The 18,665-nt window shown below is 39.3% G+C and overlaps 1 protein-coding gene across 2 annotated transcripts; it reads left to right on the top strand.

Annotated features, from left to right (window-relative positions):
- Nucleotides 1–1,284: 1,284 nt before the first annotated feature.
- Nucleotides 1,285–17,736, top strand: plekha2 (pleckstrin homology domain containing A2). Of its 2 annotated transcripts, XM_011479212.3 has the most exons (12): nucleotides 1,286–1,539; nucleotides 2,893–3,053; nucleotides 3,187–3,243; nucleotides 6,887–6,935; nucleotides 7,043–7,140; nucleotides 11,582–11,713; nucleotides 11,860–11,949; nucleotides 12,017–12,085; nucleotides 12,180–12,250; nucleotides 12,779–12,842; nucleotides 15,476–15,553; nucleotides 15,681–17,736. In XM_011479212.3, the coding sequence occupies exons 2-12, from the start codon at nucleotides 2,913–2,915 to the stop codon at nucleotides 16,125–16,127; spliced, it is 1,296 nt and encodes a 431-aa protein (XP_011477514.1). In that variant the 5' UTR covers nucleotides 1,286–1,539; nucleotides 2,893–2,912; the 3' UTR covers nucleotides 16,128–17,736. The 2 variants fall into 2 exon arrangements, with proteins under 2 accessions (XP_020561628.1, XP_011477514.1); XM_020705969.2 differs by lacking the exon at nucleotides 6,887–6,935 and having other exon boundaries at nucleotides 1,285–1,539; nucleotides 7,066–7,140.
- The last annotated feature ends 929 nt before the right edge of the window (nucleotides 17,737–18,665 follow it).

Here is an 18,665-nt window from a genome sequence, read left to right as displayed (position 1 = left end):
AGATTACTCTCATTGGTTATGGAAAGTAAGTTTCCCCTCCCTTGCTTGTTGCAGAATATGAGATAATTGTTCAGATGACTGGTAAGGAGAAAGTTCTCGTGGTCTAAAGTATTTTAAAACTATGTGGTCGTGACAGCAAAAGTGATTTGTTTGATGCATGTGAATCTGTGAAAACCAACAATGGCCCTTTTGCCTCCACTTTTACTAAGGCTGCCAAAAAAAGGGGGACTAGAAATGTTGTAAGAAAGGGAAGTTAGTGACCAACAACATAGAAGCAAATTTCACAAATGAGATTTTAATGTGGGCTGCACAGCGGTGCAGTGGTTAGCGCTCTAACCTCACAGCAAGAAGGCCCTGGTCTGAGTCCCAGCTGTCCCCTTTGTTTGTGGAGTTTGCACGTTCTCTCTGCGGATGTTTGGGATCTCCGTCTTCCTCCCGCAGTCCAAAAACATGCTTCATAGACATCGAAATAAAGAAGCAGATAGCTATCCAATGGCCATGTGTGTAGAATAACACGACAAGAAACACGTTTAAGATGAACCACTAGAGTTGCACAGCTACTGAAGAAATCTTACAGGACAGATTTTTATTTAACTTTTTAGTGCAGTGTTTCATTATAAACCTTAAGCAAACAGTATAGACAAAATACAAAAGCTGGTATGAGAAAAAAACGCTTTTTTTTAGGAAACAAGAAAAATGTGTTTATAATATTCTAGTCAATGCTGATTGGAAGTTTTTGTCTTGTAAACTTTGTCATAAAAGGAAAAGATTGTTTTGCAGATTCACTTAAAGTGTGGTTATCATTGTTCTCATCATATGATGTAAAAACTCAAATTCTAAACATTTGCAGATAGGAGGTTTTGTATTCTGGTTTTGACTTATTGTTTGACCAACATTGATCTTTTTTAGTGACTTTTAACCTAAGTAAATCCTCCAGTTTGTTCTTCCTTATAGATGTTTATTTTTCCAATATTTTTTCCTTTTCAAGGTCTCTAAATTCGGTTTAGTGTGTAAACAATTACAACTACCTTGCTCCTGCCACTTGATGGCACACCTGCTTGTTTATTAATTACCATGATTAGAAATATAATGGATCACAAGTCTCAGAAATACTCAGTGTTTGCTTTTGGCATTGATAAAATATGTTAAAACGGATGAAAACACTTTGAAAAGTCTCTACTTTCACTGCGTAATTGAGCAAAGAAAATAAGGAGGAGGAGAAGGAGGGCCCCTGCCGGGCTCAAGGGACCCATAGATCACATCACATCCGGGGCTGGTTTATTCTAATAACGAAACGTCGAACCCGGAAAGAAGACAAGTCTAGTGTAATCCGATCACGCAAACAAACAGACGTGAGGGTTCAGTGCATAGGTTTTATTTTTTATTTTTTAGTATATATTTATGTATCCATGAATATTTGGTGTCTACGTTGTTCCTGGAGTTTGCCTGCCATGATCCTGCGCGCCGGGCTCGGCTGCGTCCGCTCGTAGCGCCGCTGCCGCCGCTGCTGCGGGGCGCTGGCTGTGGCGCACACAGCGGGTAAGTCATCTGGACTCGGGTTCTGAGCTTGTGGCCTCAGTGCCGCGTGCTCAACAGTTGTCTACTGCTTTGACCCGGCAAAATGAAGGCGGTTGTCACGGGTTACGGCATCAGGCTTGGCAAAAACACCGTAATCATGTCTAATTTCAGTCTAAGAGAGGAAGGAAAACTATTTGCAAACACCATGTGTTGCACGTTGTGTTGAACTGATTTTGACTTGTGCAACATGGAAAAGTCCAATCTTGTGTCTAATTGACCCTGACCCACTAATCCCATCTATATAATTACTAATTTAACCTGTGAAGATAAATTGAAAGATTAAAAAAATGTAATTAAAAAAATCCTGCTATGTTCTGTTTGTTGGTAAAATGTTTTACCAAAAATTGCAGAATCTAACCACTTCTTTATTCAAGCCAGATGTTTTCTCAGCCCAAAATGGTTCATGCAAAAGTGGCGCGCGTGTTTGCGCACGTGCGTGTGTGTATGTGCCAGTTGGCATCTGAATAACCTGTGCTGTCTTAACGTTTTCCATTGCAATCAGTTTCTGCAAACGGCTTTTGCATATCTAACCTCTCTCAGCAGAAAGCTTGCAGGGCTGAGACTTTCAGAATTAGAATTGTAGAATTGTCTTGGTTTGGTCTTTAAACATAGCTCATGGGAAATTGTCATCCCCTTTTAGTGTTTGTTTGTGTTTTCTTTTGTTCTTTGTTTGGTGGCTTGTTTGTGGAAATGCAGATCATTTTGTGGAGAACTCTGAGCTGGAACAGTCCGAAAAAGTTTTGGTAGAAGGAAGTTTTTTTTACAATTGTTATGATTTGTGTTTGTGGTTAAAAGACTGTTACAGGTGTGGGTTATCAATACCTTTTTATGAACCTAATTAAAGTCTTTGAATGAGACTAGAAATCAGGACTTTGAAAAGTTTTTTCCCCATATGACTGTATTTAGTTTGCCAGGGATCAGCTTCAGGATCCAAAAGTTCATGTATTAAAGCATTGTTGAAATCGTTTTAAATCTTTATTAAAAACTGCATTGCAGATTTTTTTAATACCCCCCCCATCCCTTTTAACATCTCCACCCCCCGCCTGTCCAGTGGAAATGTGCATGTATGCAGATCTTGAGTGCACTCTGTAATTTCTGGTTGTGGTGTTCGACCTCAGCTCAGCCTAAGGCTTCCAGGGCTTGTTGCTCAGCCCCGATCACGTCACATGAAAAACTGCTGAGTGTGAGCGGCTCTATTTCTTACTGTGCCTGAACGCCAAATGATGATTAACCCTCAATACCTGCCTGTCTGTTGCTAACTGAGCACGTCAACACTGACTCTTCCTCCTTTTTCTGTCCTGGCCTGTGCCTCAGTGATATGCGAGAGTGGCAGCATGCCATACATTGACCGGCTGAACCGCGTGTGCGGCTTCCTGGACGTCGAGGAGAAGGAGAGCAGCTGCCGCTTCCAGAGACGATACTTCATCCTAGACACCAAGGGAAATGCCCTGCTCTGGTATATGGACAATCCCCAGGTGCTTGACACATACAGCACTTCTATGACACACACTTGCACAAGCGGTTAGAGCTGCTGAAAGGAATCGATAGGAAGCATTGAACTTTGCTCTCTGAGGTAATGAAAAGCTTGTTTTTCGCGTTTGTGTGCAGAACCTGCCCAGTGGAGCCAGTTCTGTTGGAAGCCTAAAATTAACCTACATCTCCAAGGTACATCCCTCCACCATCTGCTATAAATTACTTTATATCAATTTAATATTGTTGCATGATGCTGATGCTCAACAGAAAACAAACTGCTTACCATACACAAACCAAAAAGTTTGGGCTCAGTGGACTTGAGGAGTCACACGGTATGAAAAAATGACATGCAAATTTACTGAGGAATTCACAGATGCTCAACATCTCTGAGTTATTTCTGCAGCTGCAGTCAATGGTCACATGCAGCAGAGGAAGACTGAAAGAAACTTTCCAGATGTTAGCGTGCTTGCTATGAGAACAACATCTGGATTCACTGCACTGTGGAGCCTACAGCTCCTCCTGTCTCAAATCAAAGATCCTCTCCTCTCCAAGAAAGAGCTGGCAGTAAAAGCTCTAAACTGAGCTCTGCTAATTGTTGTTCATGAATCAGGGAGAGGGGTGTGTGGAGTCCTGCTAGAAGCCCGGGTAAAAGCTCCCTTTAGGTAAAATGCTGTATACTGTGGTTAAAATGTGGCTTTTTTTTTGAGGCATGTTTTGGTGCGAGACCCAAAAAGATGTTTATAGGCTAAGAATTAGAATTCTGATGGAAAAATTGGAAAAAATGCAGCTTAAGGAAATTACTAATGTTAATCACTTGAAGCATGAGTTTATTTCCAGCAATATGAAAAAAAGTCATTTGTGTTTTAGCTTTCAAGTCTATGCTAAATTAAGGTAAGTTTGGATCAGAAGGGGTTTGATGCACATTAGCATCAATAGTTGTCAATGGGTTAAACATACAGTCAGGACCATAAATATTTGAACAGAGACGCATTCTTTCTAACTTTTTTTCTGTACATTACCACAGTGAAGTTTAAATAAAACAGCTCAGATGGCATTGAAGTGCAGACTTTCAGCTTTTATTCCATGGGTTGAACAAAAAGATTGCATAAAAATGTGAAAAACTAAAGCAATGTTGAAACACAATCCCTTCATTTCATGGGCTCCTAAGTAATTGGACCATTGACTTCCATGCTATTGCATGGGCAGGTGTGGGCAATTCCCTTGTTATGTCATTATGAGTGAAGCAGATAAAAGCCCTGGAGTTGATTAGAGGACACGTGCTTGCATTTTGAAGATTTTGCTGTGAACAGACAAAATGCGGTCAAAGGAGCTCTCCATGCAGTTGAAAGGAGCCATCATTAAGCTGAGAAAACAGAAAAAAAACAAGGGAGAAATTGCTACAGTATTAGGAGTGGCAAAATCAACAGTGTGGTACATCCTGAGAAAGAAAGAAAGCACTTGTGAACTCAGCAACGCAAACAGACGCAAAAAGACCTGGATGTCCACGGAAGACAACAGTGGTGGATGATCACAGAATCATTTCCATGGTGAAGAGGAACCCCTTCACAACAGCCAACCAAGTGAACAACACTCTCCAGGATGTAGGCGTATCAATATCCAAGTCTACCATAAAAAGAAGACTGCATGAAAGTAGATACAGAGGGTACACTGCAAGATGCAAGCCACTCATAAGCCTCAAGAATAGGAAGGCTAGATTGGACTTTGCTAAAAAGCATCTAAAAAAGCCAGCACAGTTCTGGAAAAAACATTATTTGGACAGATAAAACCAAAATCGACCTCTACCAGAATGATGGAAAGAGAAAAGTATGGAGAATGATGGAAAGAGAAAAGTATGGAGAAGGAGTGGAGAAGCACATGATCCAAAGCACACTACATCATCAGTAAAACACTGTGGAGGCAGTGTGATAGTCTGGGCCTGCATGGCTGCTAGTGGCACTGGGACACTAGTGTTTATTGATGACGTGACACAGGACAGAAGCAGCCCAATGAATTCTGAGATGTTCAGAGACATACTGTCTTCGCAGATCCAGGTGAATGCAGCCAAACTGATTGGGCGGCGTTTTATAATACAGATGGACAACGACCCAAAACATGCAGCCAAAGCAACTCAGGAGTTTGTTAAGGCAAAGAAGTGGAATATTCTTGAATGGCCAAGTCAGTCACCTGATTTTAACCCAATTGAGCATGCATTTCACTTGTTGAAGACTAAACTTGAGACAGAAAGGCCCACAAACAAACAGCAACTGAAAGCCGCTGCAGTAAAGGCCTGGCCGAGCATTCAGAAGGAGAAAACCCAGCATCTGGTGATGTCCGTAAGTTCAAGACTTCAGGCTGTAAATGGCAACAAAAGGGTTTTCAACCAACTATAAGTAATGACAATTTTGTTTTCTGTTATTTCATTTGTCCAATTACTTAGGAGCCCATGAAATGAAGGGATTGTGTTTAAAAAATGCTTTAGTTTTTCACATTTTGCTGCAATCATTTTGTTCAACCCATGGAATAAAAGCTGAAAGTCTGCACTTCAATGGCATATGAGTTGTTTTATTTAAAATTCACTGTGGTAATGTACAGAAACTAAATTAGAAAGAATGTGTCTCTGTCCAAATATTTATGGTCCTGACTGTATGTTTAGAGCTCTAGTTTCCGTAAAGCAACGTTCACACCAGGCATGTGATGCAGGTTTAAGAACGTGGGCAACATGGGTTCTTGAACGTGCTTTTAGCATATGGTGTTCACACTGAACTAGCACATGTACTCCTAGTTGGAAGAGGCTTGGTGTAAAATGTGCAAATCTTGTGAATCTTGCTCCAGGCTTTTTCTTTCCCGGCCCTATTCCGATCCATGAAAGACTTGGTCTTATATAATTCCAGCCGGGGACAAACCACAAATAATAATTTCTTGTTAGCGATCACTTTTCAAATGGTTGGCAATTCCATGTTTCAAAAAGGATGCTAACCATACGGCGCTACCAAATCTGAGTCCCTAATTGGTCAAAGTTCAACTGGTTTAACTTTTAATGTGCATTTAATGGGTTCGCGTTTTAGGGCCCCAAAATGGACTTAAAAACCTGCTTCGCGATGTGTGAACATGACAGTTTTGAACACAGAAGCCAGAAACTCTCATTTACGCATAGCATGAGACAAAGGCTGTGTCGAATTCCCACCCTAACCCCTAACTACTAAAAATCTATATAGTGCGGGACTATGTAGTGCCAGGATTTTAAAAGCAATTTGAACACCATGCTCACTATTGTTTTTTTATTTTCTAAACAGCAAATATGATGGCATCGATCTCATTGGTCACGTTTTGTGACGATTAATTATGAATCCACTGAGTTCTGAAGATGAAAACTTTGACATATTTAAATACATTTTCTTTGCAAAAATTATTCAAAGCATTGTGGTCTATATTCAGTAATCTAGTGAGCATCAATGCACAGTGGTTTTTCGCAGAGACTTCTGGGAAATTTCTTGGGCACTCGATTTTGGAATTGTAGATTTGGAAAGCACTACAAAATGGCAAATGTGCTATATAGTTCACTATGTAGTGAGTAGTGAAGGACTTCGGACATAGCCAGAGATTTAAATAGTCAAGAGGTCAAAGGATCACCGTTTTGTGTTGTTTTTTTGTGTGTGTATTTGAATGATTAACAAATAAATCTATTGTTTTTTCTTAAATTAACATTTAAAAAAAAATTTTTTCAGTCTTTGACTTTATATTGCCCTCAATGAGGACCATTTTTTTTTCAAATTGTATAAATTGACTTAGACCAATGAACCGCATGCTAAAGGTTAAAGGTCATCTCTTCTTCCAGGTGAGTGAAGTTACAGCAAAGCAAAAGCCAAAGACAGAGTTCTGCTTCGGTAAGTTTTCCCTGCTGGTCCATCGATGGGCAGTTTCATTCATTTGGTTGGTACATTAACAGATTTAATCTTTGTGGATTTGTGTGAACTTCTCTGTTTTTGTGCAGTCATTAACGCAGTTTCACGGCAGTACTTCCTCCAAGCCAATGATGTGACTGACATGAAGGACTGGGTGGCTGCTCTAAACCAAGCCAGTAAAATAACTGTGAGTGCAGCATGCGTCTTTGAGCGTTCTGCTCTTATTGAATGTATTATGAGAAGCTAGATAAACGCTGTTGTCAGCATGGAGCTCTGCTTCCAGCCGTGTGTTTGAAACTGAAACATATTCGGGTGCGTGATAATTACCTCCACTGCCGCAGATGCTGAAGAGCAAAATTGCGAATACCAGAAATATGAAAGATAAAGTTCACTTTCGTCGTTCACATTCGTCTGATTTTCAGTTAGCCACTTTGCATGATATTTGTGTGCTCAACTGTGGACCTTTTGTGAGCAGCGACATCCAGATGTGTGCTGGCAGCAGGTGACAGAGAGGAGTGTTTGTCCTCTTCGTTTACCTGCTCACTCACACAGGAAACAGAGCTGCTCACTCTCTTTCACTTCCCCAATCGGGTGGATGGCTGCTCCACTTCAGCGCTACCCTTTTTGTGCTGCCTTGGCCTTAATCAAGAGTGACGTGAAGCAGAAAGGACAAAATGTCTTCATACAAAATGATTATTTTTATCTCTTTTCAAAGGGGTTTGCTTGCATCTTTGCATGTTAGGAGGAAGTGGTTAGGTTTCAAAAATTAAAAAAAAAATACTTTGCTACAAAATAAATACCTAAGTTTAAAAAAAGGAAATGTTATCTAGATATAATTTTGCAGTGGAAGTGCTGGTTTGGCCACTATTTGTTGTGGGTTTGTGATATCTTCATACATCCATAGGCAAAGGTTTCAGCCCACTCGTACAAATCATCAGCCCTTTTTTGAGCTAAGCAAAAATGCAGCAGGGGAAGAAAAGACATGAACAATGATCTTGGAGAAGCTTCACATGAATGTGGACAAGCTAATGAGGCCATTTCTGAACAATTTAGTGTGTTAATGTTCTCAACATTTATCAACAAGGGGAAGGCACTCAAGTGTTGTTAATCTTTCCAAAGGTGGCACTGTGAAGGCAACTGCAACAGTTATGGGGTGGATGTAACTCAGTGGGTTAAAGTTGCACTCCGATCATCTTTTGATTTATTGTTTAAGCGTTCCCAGTGGCATTTTAACTATGATTATGCCGTTTTTAGGAAAACAAAAACAAAAAAAAACTTTGTTGTTTTCTAGGACAGTTTCTACAGAGCAGCAGTAGTTCATTTAAGTTTCCTGTCACTCATAACTGAGCTATCTGTTTAAGTGCTCTCCCGCTGACTTACACCCCAAACCTAGGATTACCAGTGCAACAAAAATGGCGCGCTATCCAGCCGTACCGTTTCTTAGCCAGTTGGAACTCGGACGAGGAAAACAAAGACGTATGTTGATCTAGTCGTCAACCATCTGCTGGGCATGGACACATTAGATATCCAAATCATGGCTATATTAATGTTTACAGGTATAGATATGCTTTACGCATCTGATAGACATCAATTCATTAAGTTCTATTGCAAATTGCTGTTTAGATGACTTTCCCACAGCTAATTGTGTCTCTATCCCATCATGCCTTGCGTGTTGTAAACAAGCCATGTGGGTAGTTTCTTCTCACCAGACACAAGATGTCATTTAGATAACTAACATGCATCTGTTGCAGATGTCTACTGGACATCTCTATTTTGTTACTCTATAACAGGTCTACAGATAATGTTCTAAAAGATATCTGCTCGTCTACCTGTAGACGTCTAAACTTTAAATATTTTTAGATGGCTATCAGAGAACTTTTTTAAACATTTACTAGATATACAATATACACTGCAATTTCAAAACCTTCCACTAATCTTCAGAACTCGCTGAATCCCTTTCAGTGGTCACAGGGTTGCTGGTTCCATCCCTGGGTAAAGGCAAGGTTGACCCTGAACAAGTTGCCTCTCTAATGCACCCTGTTTCAGCTGCTTTCTGAAAGAACCATTGGGTTATTTTCTTATTGACCAAAACCCAGTGAGCGCCACAAAGTCAAACTTCCCTGCATAGAAAAACCCATTTTATTTGTTTCTGTGGCCATTAATCCATTCATTTATAAAATGTAGCTTTAAAATATTTACAATATTTCAAGTTTTATATTATTTCTATATATAACAGTTTTTACTTATTTTACTTTAACAGAAGCACATACAAGTTCCTTTCAAAATAAAATTCACCCTAAGAAGTTTGTTAAATAAGAACCATCCTGTTGCAGCTGATATGCTTGAAATAAAACTGCTAGAAAAGCCAAACATGTTTCTATCATTACGACTCTAGTATGCCATCACCCTTTTTCTCTTTTTACTGTCAAATATAAACACCATGACAACATTGGTGTGGAATTCACATTTTTTTATCTATACAGGTAAATGCAGATCTTTACTTTAAAACCTTATTTCTGAGCAGCAACTAGATACTTTTGTGCAGCTGAAGGTATGTAAATGTGCTTTAAGATCATTCTATTAATAATCCACTCTGACAATAAATTATAAACCCTTTACCATCATTGTGTTCAGTTATATGACAATGTAAAAATCTAAACAGAACTATGTGTTTGATTGTTGTTTTAATTACAGTCTCCGAAACCCCAGTTAGATGTTTGTAAAAACATGTTTGCACAGTGGTTAGCTCTTTCGCCTTACAGCAAGATAACTCTGGTTCAAATCCCAGCTGGGACCTTTCCGTGTGACGTTTGCATGCTTTCTCTTTACATGTGTGGGTTTTCTCCACCTTCCTCCAACAGTCCAAAATCATTTTTTGTAGGTTAAATTGTGTCTGCAAACTGGCCTGTGACAAATTGGTGACCTATTCAGGGTGTGCTTCACCTTACCCAACAGTAGCTGGGTTGGAACCAGCTACGCTGTGACTTTAAAAGAGATGTAGTGAGTTCTGAAGATGAACATAAAATTGCTGTTTTTTAACTAGGAATTTTTAAAAAAATAAGGTACTCTAAGAGACATCTAAAAATATCCCAAAGTGAGAAAACTAAAGCTTAGCTAACATCAGGTAACAATGAAAAGATCAGGAGCATATCAGCAAATCTGCCCTGTAGCGGCAGAAAAGTAAAAACAAATAAGTCATGGAATGACTCCAATCCAGATGTGTTCCCAACTGAAATGTTGCGGTGGGTGTTCAATCTGCTTCGCATAAATCAACGCATAGAAACCTAAAAAACTGAAGCGATGTTGTAAGCCAAAATGAAACCAAACACCCAAGCTATAATGTGGGAGACCACTAGAAGTCATGCATTACTACATCATTATGCCAATATTGCTCCTGATGGTGCATCTGCAAGCTGTAAAATCGAGGAGGAACTTGGTAATGCTCACATCTTTTTTTTATACTTTGGACTTTATTTGTGGTGTAAACAAAGGCTAAAGCCCAAAATTATTATATTTTCAATCTATTTGTCTAAGGACTGATTGAATAAAAAAAAAGAATTATAAATGAAGCGAGAAATTTTGCACATGCACACATAAGAAGTAACAGTATTAGTATGAGTGTTATTTTTGCTGCAGCTGGAGGGAAAGGATGAAACTACTTTGAGTGAAACCAGAAAAATCTAAAAAAGAGTCTTAAAGGAGAAATTGTGTAACTTTTTAATTTTGATTTGATAATTTTACTTAATGGGGTGTATTTATTCCAATCGATCCTATAAATTGCGTTCAGCTACAGTTGCTGTTCTCTTTTCTTAAAGACACACTCATTGAAAATAGTGTTTTTGGTGTTTTTTTAACGTGTTCTTGCAGCATTTTCTCAGTATGGAGGGCTTGTGTGAAAAAATAGGCTTAATATTGCATTTCTGAGTATTTCTTTTAATTCAAATCATAGTGAATCAAAAGCAGATGAAAAAAGTTTTATAAAACTCTCCTTTTTTTTGCACCGGTAATGTTAGGGGTTTTAGGGGCTGTAAGCGTTATGTATAAGTCTGTGGCTGTAATCTAGTGGGAGAGTGTGAACAAAGATGATGGGAAGTCAGGGTAGGCTTACTCTGCACCAACAACTCGGAGGTGAATTTTTAATGAACTCCTGCCGCTCTGCACCAGCAACGTCTTAGAAAACGACACCGTTTTAAAAAAAAATTTGGTTAAAAATGGCATAATCATAATCAAAAGATCAAAAGACGATTGAGGTGTGACTTAAAACAAACCTATTTACTAGTTTACATCTCATTGCTGTTTTAGATTGATGGTAAATTCTGCAATGATTTCTTCTTCATAAAGATTTTTAAGTTTCATATCGGGTCTGTGAATAACAGAGCATCTCATGTATTTAAAGCAAAGGTCTGGTTGATTGTACAGTGATGTTTAGAAATTTTAGACCTCATGATCTTTAGCAGTTTGCAAGTCTTTGTGAGCAGTTGAAGAACTCACATGCTACTAACTGAGCTCACTTCAACTTCAATTATGAGTTTTTCTTTCTAATCTAACATCCAGATCTGCCCTGTTATAAATAATCTTTCAAAGTGCTGTGTGGGATTTTGTTTTAATATTACACGGCTGGATTACAGGTCCCCAAGTATTGCCCCCCACCAGTGAGACCTGATGTGACCCCTGAGATCAACGTGACTCACAAAGGGAAGAGGCAGCAGGCCTACAAGACTGAGATCATTGGCGGCGTGGTGGTCCACACTCCCATTCAGGTGACTTAAAGACCAAACTGTCTAAGCAGCAAAAATCAGAAATCCTTTACTGTCATTGTTACACAAGAATCTTGTGACATCTTAATGTAAAAGAACGCAACAGTTTTTTAATCCATAACTTTTTTTTTTCCTCGTAAATGTTTCAGAATGACGCTGAAGAAACAAATGGGAAGGAGAGGAAGGGGAACAGGCCTGGTGTGTTGAGATGTGGTTACTGTGTTAAACAAGGAAATGTGGTGAGTGGTCAACCTCTCATAACACAGTAACTGTTTGTCTGAATAAATAAACCGAGTGTGTTTGCAGAGGAAGAGCTGGAAGAGGCGATATTTCACCCTGGATGATAACGCAGTCTGTTACTACAAGTCTGAAAATGTAAGACAGCAGAATTACAGCTTTTTTTTGTTTTGTTTTGTTTTGATGTCTGTCATTGATGCCGTTAAGTGACAGCGGTGTTTGTGTGTCCCAGGACAAGGAGCCCCTCCGAGCTGTTCCGCTGAGAGAAATTCAAAAGGTCCATGAATGTCTCGTCAAATCAGGGTGAGTCAGACATGAATCACAGTCAGATTTTTTCCCCAGTTTAGCTTCTTCTCTGTCTGGTTATCTGTCTCACAAAAATAGAAATCAAATGCAGTTTTTGGAAATGACTTACCGAAAATGCCGAAAACAAGTGTGTATATGAGCTGCTGCAGTGTGAGTGTATGAAACTTATATATCATCCAACAACCTCTGACTGTCTTTGCAGAGCTTCCCTCATGTTGATCAGGCCTTTCACCACGTGATTCAGCAATGAATGTGACTGAGCACAGCTGATAGTGATAACTTAAAGAATTCATCTTTTTTTTGTGTGTGAAGATTTTAAGTTTGCTGACAGAGATTAAATCTTATTTCTTTATTCTTTATTGCTTTCTCATCACAAAAACATTTATTTTGTCAAAATCCTTAAAAAAAAGTTTAAACGTAAATTATTCTTTTAATGAATTATTTATTTCATTTTCAATGTTAAGACATTACATAACAAAACCTCGAACACTAACATAGTCATTTTTCACTTTTTCCTCCTGTTAGGGATCTGCTGCTCAGAGACAATCTTTTTGAGATCATCACCAGCTCTAGAACGTTCTATATCCAGGTAAAAAGTCTTGCTTACAAACATCTTTTTTTTAAATCCTGTATTTAATATCATTACAATGTCCTGCTGCTTAGGAAGAAAATGAAAAACAGCACATGAAATTTTTCTGCTGCATCTGTCCTGATGTGTTGACATGTTGTCTCTGAATGCTCTGCTGCTGATGTGAGACCACCGCTCCTTTTTTAGGACCCTACACAGTTTGTTTTTGTGAAAGGAGCACAGCCATGTGTAACCATAACAACAACAATAATATTCTTGCTCCTCTTGGGAGAGCAGCTGACTGATCAGATGGGAAGTGCTTTGGAGAGAAAGAGGCCGACTGAGAGCACCAGAGCTTTTATGTTTATCTTTGCAAAAAAGAAAAAAAAGGGAAGTGTGAGAAACATTTAGTAAGCTCAAGTAAACATGTCAACTGAAGATTTTGGTCCCATTCTGAACTCTTGTTTATACTTAAAAAAATAGTTAACACTTCTCAATACAAATAATTATTTGGTTTTGATTGATGTAATAACCCAAAATCATATATATTTATTTGTTTTTTAAAAATGTTACATTGTTTAACTCGGAAAGGGGGGGATAAGATTATTGCATTCTGCATGAACGAACAAAATAAAGTGATTAACGCTGAAAGAAGTTTTTGTTGAGTGTTATGTAAGACTTGAGGTTGAAATGGCTCATGATTGCTACAGAGCTCCATAAGCTGATGGTTAAATAATAAAAAAGCTAAGCTGAAGCCACAATCAAATGCTAAATTGGTGGCAAAGATGAAAGAGATTCTGATTCTCTGTTGTGGAACAGATTAAAAAAAAAAGCTGAAGTTGATACAACGATTTTTTGGGCGGTTCAGATCTCACTCTCTCAATTGGTTACATATTGGATGGTCATGGTGCAGAGGTAGACCGGTCGACCTCTGATTGGAAGATTGCAGGTTCAGTTCCCACCCTGCTTATGTGTTGAAGTGTCCTTGAGCTGGACACTGAACCCCACATTCCTCCTGGTGCTTATAGATTGGCACCAGTGTTTGGCAGTGGAGCTGCCATCAGTGTGTGAATGTGTGTGTGGATGGGACTGCAACTTAAAAGCTACTTGGGCCATCTGAGAAGGTAGTAAAGTGCTAAATATACGCCATAGTAAACTGTCGGCCTTCTTTCACTACAAAGGCTGTGATTAACTCATCTTCCACCTTTGACCCCGAAAAATAAAAAAAAAAGGTTTAGAAAATGGGAAGAGAGCGACATGATGATGTTCATTTAATGCTAAGCTAACAGCACAGAAACATTATTCAACATTAAGCATGCAAAAAATGAAAAAATGAAAAAGTCAAATTTAAATGGTGTTTTTTTTAACTTATTTATTCCCAATGAGGTGTATGGGCTTTGAAAATATAACATCCAATTTTCTTTCTTTCTTTGTTCCATCATAGGTGAACAAAAATATATATTTCTGCCACAAGTGATCAAAATTGGAAGAATTTTAATTCCATTTCCAAGTCGTGGTGTCACTTTAGCGATTTAAGTTTTATGCTTATAACAAATGTACTACTGAGTCTGCGTGGGGGTGTTGCCACAATGCACAAGCCCGGATTTAAATGCCAATTCAAGTCAGTGAGACCTAAGTCCATCTATCCTTACATTTTCCATTTTGCAAACCCGCTGAATGCTTGTCAGGGTCACGGGGTTGATGGAGCCTACAGCAGCTACTGTTGGCCAAAGGCGGGGAACACTCTGGACAAGTTGCCAGTCTTAGGGACAACAAATAGCATATGAAGCATGTTTTTGGACTGTGGGTGGAAGCTGGAGTGCCCGGTGAAAAACCCACACATGGCACTGGCAAAATCGGGAAACACACAGAAAGGTCACAGCCAGAATTTGAACCAGGGCCTTCTCAGTTTGAGGCAAGACTGAGGCGAGAGTGCTAACCACTAGCACTCTTGCCTCACAGGACAGATTTTGATAAAAATAAAGTTACTGCTCTGAAAGTTGTGAGAATCTGTTGAGGTCCACACTCTTAACCCTGTTTGCTTCTATACCATTAATGTTTAGCTGCTATTTGTTATTATATTGTGAGAATTGTGAGGCATTGGTTCACTTCCTTTTCTCCCGTCTTCCTAATTCAAATTACGAGGGTCTGCTGGTGCAAGTCCAGGCTCTATTTAAGTGAAGGTAGAATACACTTTGGATTGTATACTGTTTCTATGTTTTGCTAATTGTTTTATAAGATAATCAATGTAGTTATAAAAATGGAAATTTTATTTTAAAAAATGCTTTTCTATAAATCCTTATCGTGTTTAAGGGACCTGATCTTGTCTTTAATCCCAGTTAGTGGGTATGAGGTGGAGTGGAGTCTATCTCAAACCAAATAAAGACCCATTTACTTTTTAAAGTCTATGATTTTAATATTCATTTAGGCGACTTTTTTTTTTCTATAAGTGATGTCAGTGAGTTTCCCTGTGTGTTTTTTAATGTTAAAAAATATTTATTTTTTCAGATAAAGACCCAAACTAATTTAAATAGTCTACTTAGATTGAAATGATTAAAGAGGAAGAAAAAAATCCATAAATCATTCCTGTTTAAAAAAAAATAAAAGAGAACTCTTTCTCTCTTTTTTGTTCTTTCTGTTTCCCTCTCCCACAGGCTGACTCTCCAGAGGAAATGCACGGCTGGATCAGGGATATTGACTCAAAGATCCAGGAGTTTAGAGGGCCCTCAAGAGTAAGTTCCACCTCAGGCTCTTTTAAACTCCAAGGTGTAACAGAAAACGTTCACATCCTCTTTTCTACCTCATTGGTTTTTGGAGTGCATCTGATCATCTCTGGCTGGCAATGCGTTTTTCTCATAGGTGCCAGGCTCCCAGTTCAAACGATCATCTTCACTCTACCGGTGCCCCAATGCGTCCTCTGCATCTCGCCGCCAACCAGGCGATGATCGGAGGCCTCAGCTGGTCAAGTCCTGCTCTGTGGCACCGGGCTGGCAGCCTTGGACTCCCGTTCCAGTGGGCGAACCCTCTGTAATGGACACAGAGGAGGATGAAGGCTCGTTCAGCTCTTTGACCACCCTGATTTCCCCATCTTCCTCCTCTTCCTCCACTTCCTCCTCCTCCAACTCCCTCACCACCCCAAACCCTTGCCTCAGCACGTCTCCAGTTCCTTCCAGCAGCGGTTTGGGGATCCTCACAGCATCAGCAGATGCAGCCAGCGGTCGCAGGCGGCACCGCTCGCAGCCACAGCCTCCCCGCAGCTTCCCCTTCAGCCTCGATGACGATACCATCCGCACCACAGACGTGTAGCTCCAAGAGCTCTGTCCGAACTCCCACGTAGATCCAAGTATTGGTACTTGTTGGGTAAAAATGAATGTGACTTGTAATGATAGTATTCTCTGCTAATGAAGAGACACTGTGTCTGTTTACTGTGGCGGGATATTAGAGCCCCCTGCTGGTGTTGAAACTGTATCACAGATGAAGGATGCACCAACGTGGTGGGAAGGGCAGTGGGGGGGGGGGCACAGTGTTGTTCAGTGGACTGTGAAAAGGTAACCAGACTGGAGTGTTTTAGTGCGAGCTCCACAGAAAACTTGAAAATGTCTTAAATGTTTTGGCAAACTTTGATTTGATGGCACATGCTTTTAGCCTTTGCACTTGCCTCTCATTGGATTTGTGTCCTGTAGGTCACCCCTGTTACAGAGTATTCTCAAAAGAGTGTTTAAAGGCATTGGAACACATTTATATGCATATTTCTTATTTTTGTAGTCAAACTTCTTTTCACAAAAGACAGTCAAATATTATGGACACTTCCATTTCTACACTGCTCCAACAAGTGTTTTTCCTTCTATTTTAATAAAGAAAAATCAAACATTGTTTTCATAACCACAAAAGTTTTGCTTCTAACTTTTTGCTCCATGTCTTGAACCGAGACTTTCAAATCCAAGAGGAGTTTTTTTCTGGGGTGGCAGCTTAGTACCTTCCCGCAGTGTTTCAATGGTACTTGTGCTGGTGTCAAATAGCAGCAGCTGCTGCATGCATTTGCTGTTTGAAAGCTTTATAAATGTGATTGTGTTATTGCACCTCAGAGTGGGATGATTTGCCACTACTTTTAGTACTTTATCTGTAATTCTGCACTTTGCATTTCTAATATTTACCCGTGTTTTGTATTATTTCTTCCCTTGTCTCTGCTTTCTTTCATGGTAGATGATTGGCCGGATATGCACACCCCAACCGCACGCATTTTTGCTGGTATTTTTGATATGAAAAAGTGCAGCAAAGTTTCTCCAGATAATGCATGTGCACACATTTTGGGTCAATTGTGAAGTAGAAAATAGGGGTGGAAGGTTGAGAGGACACAATCTGGTTTCCTATCAACGTCTGCCATTTCACTGTGGGTGGTGTGAATATGGCAGCCATTTGAAATAGCCATGTGCAAGAGTGTCAATGTTTCAAGACTTTGCATGTAGCTAAAAACGACCTTTATACACTTATTTTCCAGGCTTTAAGGGATTAGTGTGCTGCGTGAATTCCTAAAGGTTTTAAAATAGTTCTCACATCACACATTTTTATCGGTGTCCTCCTGATTATCTACATTTTCACTGTGTCGCTTCTGCAGCTTTATTGTACACTCTTTGCTGTGAACTTTGAGTTATTGCTTTTTTGTATTTTTTTTCTCTTTTGTTTTGTTTTAAAGCCAAAAATATAGACCACTGAATGAAAAAAAAAAGTTTTGAAAAACTTGCATAGAAAGTTTCCACAGTCATTTTTCTAAACGAAATGCAAACTGTACTATCATTTTCAAATAAAGTAGAAGATCTGGTCCCATTAATGGTTGAAAACAGGATGAAATATAAGCTTTTTGCATAACTCACAATGACTAAGCTTAAATAAAGAGACCCATCTGTTAAAAATCTGTCTTAAAGGATGTGTGTGAACATTTCTGGTGCTCTGCAAACACTGAGTATTAGTTGTTACCTCAATATATCCACTGGTTTCAGCACATTCGAGACTATGTTCCAACACTTACTTCTGTTTCTGCTTTCGTCTGCATACCATGTCTATTCTTGCATGTTACAATGTCTTTTTTTTGTTGGACTTATTTATGCTATTATTAGGGTACTTCTTTGTTTAACTAGATGGTGTTTTGTATTTTTAGTGCTTAGACTGTAAAAACTAAACCTAAACAAAAGTTTTTAAAAGCATTTAAAGCCATGAAGACATGCATGCACTCTGCCCTTAACAACAGTACGAAAAGGGTAAGACCCCAAAACAGATTTGCCCTTTAAATATTGTCACCTAATGCACATCATAAAGGCCGAAGCATTCATTCACATGCCAATCGAGTAACCACAGGCTGTGTTAAGTGAAGTCTTTGACACGTCCACTGTAAAAGTCTATTAGGTAAAACGCCTACAACTCTGTCCTGACCTCCTTGCACTTCTCCCCCCTTCCTGGTGCAGCTGTGCTGCTGAAGGCTAACAAAAAAACGTCTCCAGTCAAGAGTTTTAAATCTTGTTGGTACGATAAAAGAAAAGCCCTGAGAGCTGGTGAAATGTCAGCTGCTTGGACACAAGCTCTTTTATTTTGTTAAAGATGGAACTCTTCAAGATACAGAGAAAAATTCTAAAGGAGGAAACCAGAGATGTAGAGTTAAAAGGCCGAGCTCGAAGAAAGCATGACTCTAAAACAGGGGTGGGTAAACTATGGCCTGTGGGCCATATGGCACCTGTTAAACTATTTAATCTGGCTGCCAAAATGGAATAATATTGATAATTCTTATTCATGTTTTATTTTCCCTGTAATTCTAGTATCTAATAAATTGACCTTTGTTTAGGTGCAGAAAGT

The sequence above is a fragment of the Oryzias latipes genome, chromosome 9, assembly GCF_002234675.1.
Source record: "Oryzias latipes chromosome 9, ASM223467v1".
NCBI lineage: Eukaryota > Metazoa > Chordata > Actinopteri > Beloniformes > Adrianichthyidae > Oryzias > Oryzias latipes.
This window is presented reverse-complemented; position numbering and strand designations above follow the sequence as displayed.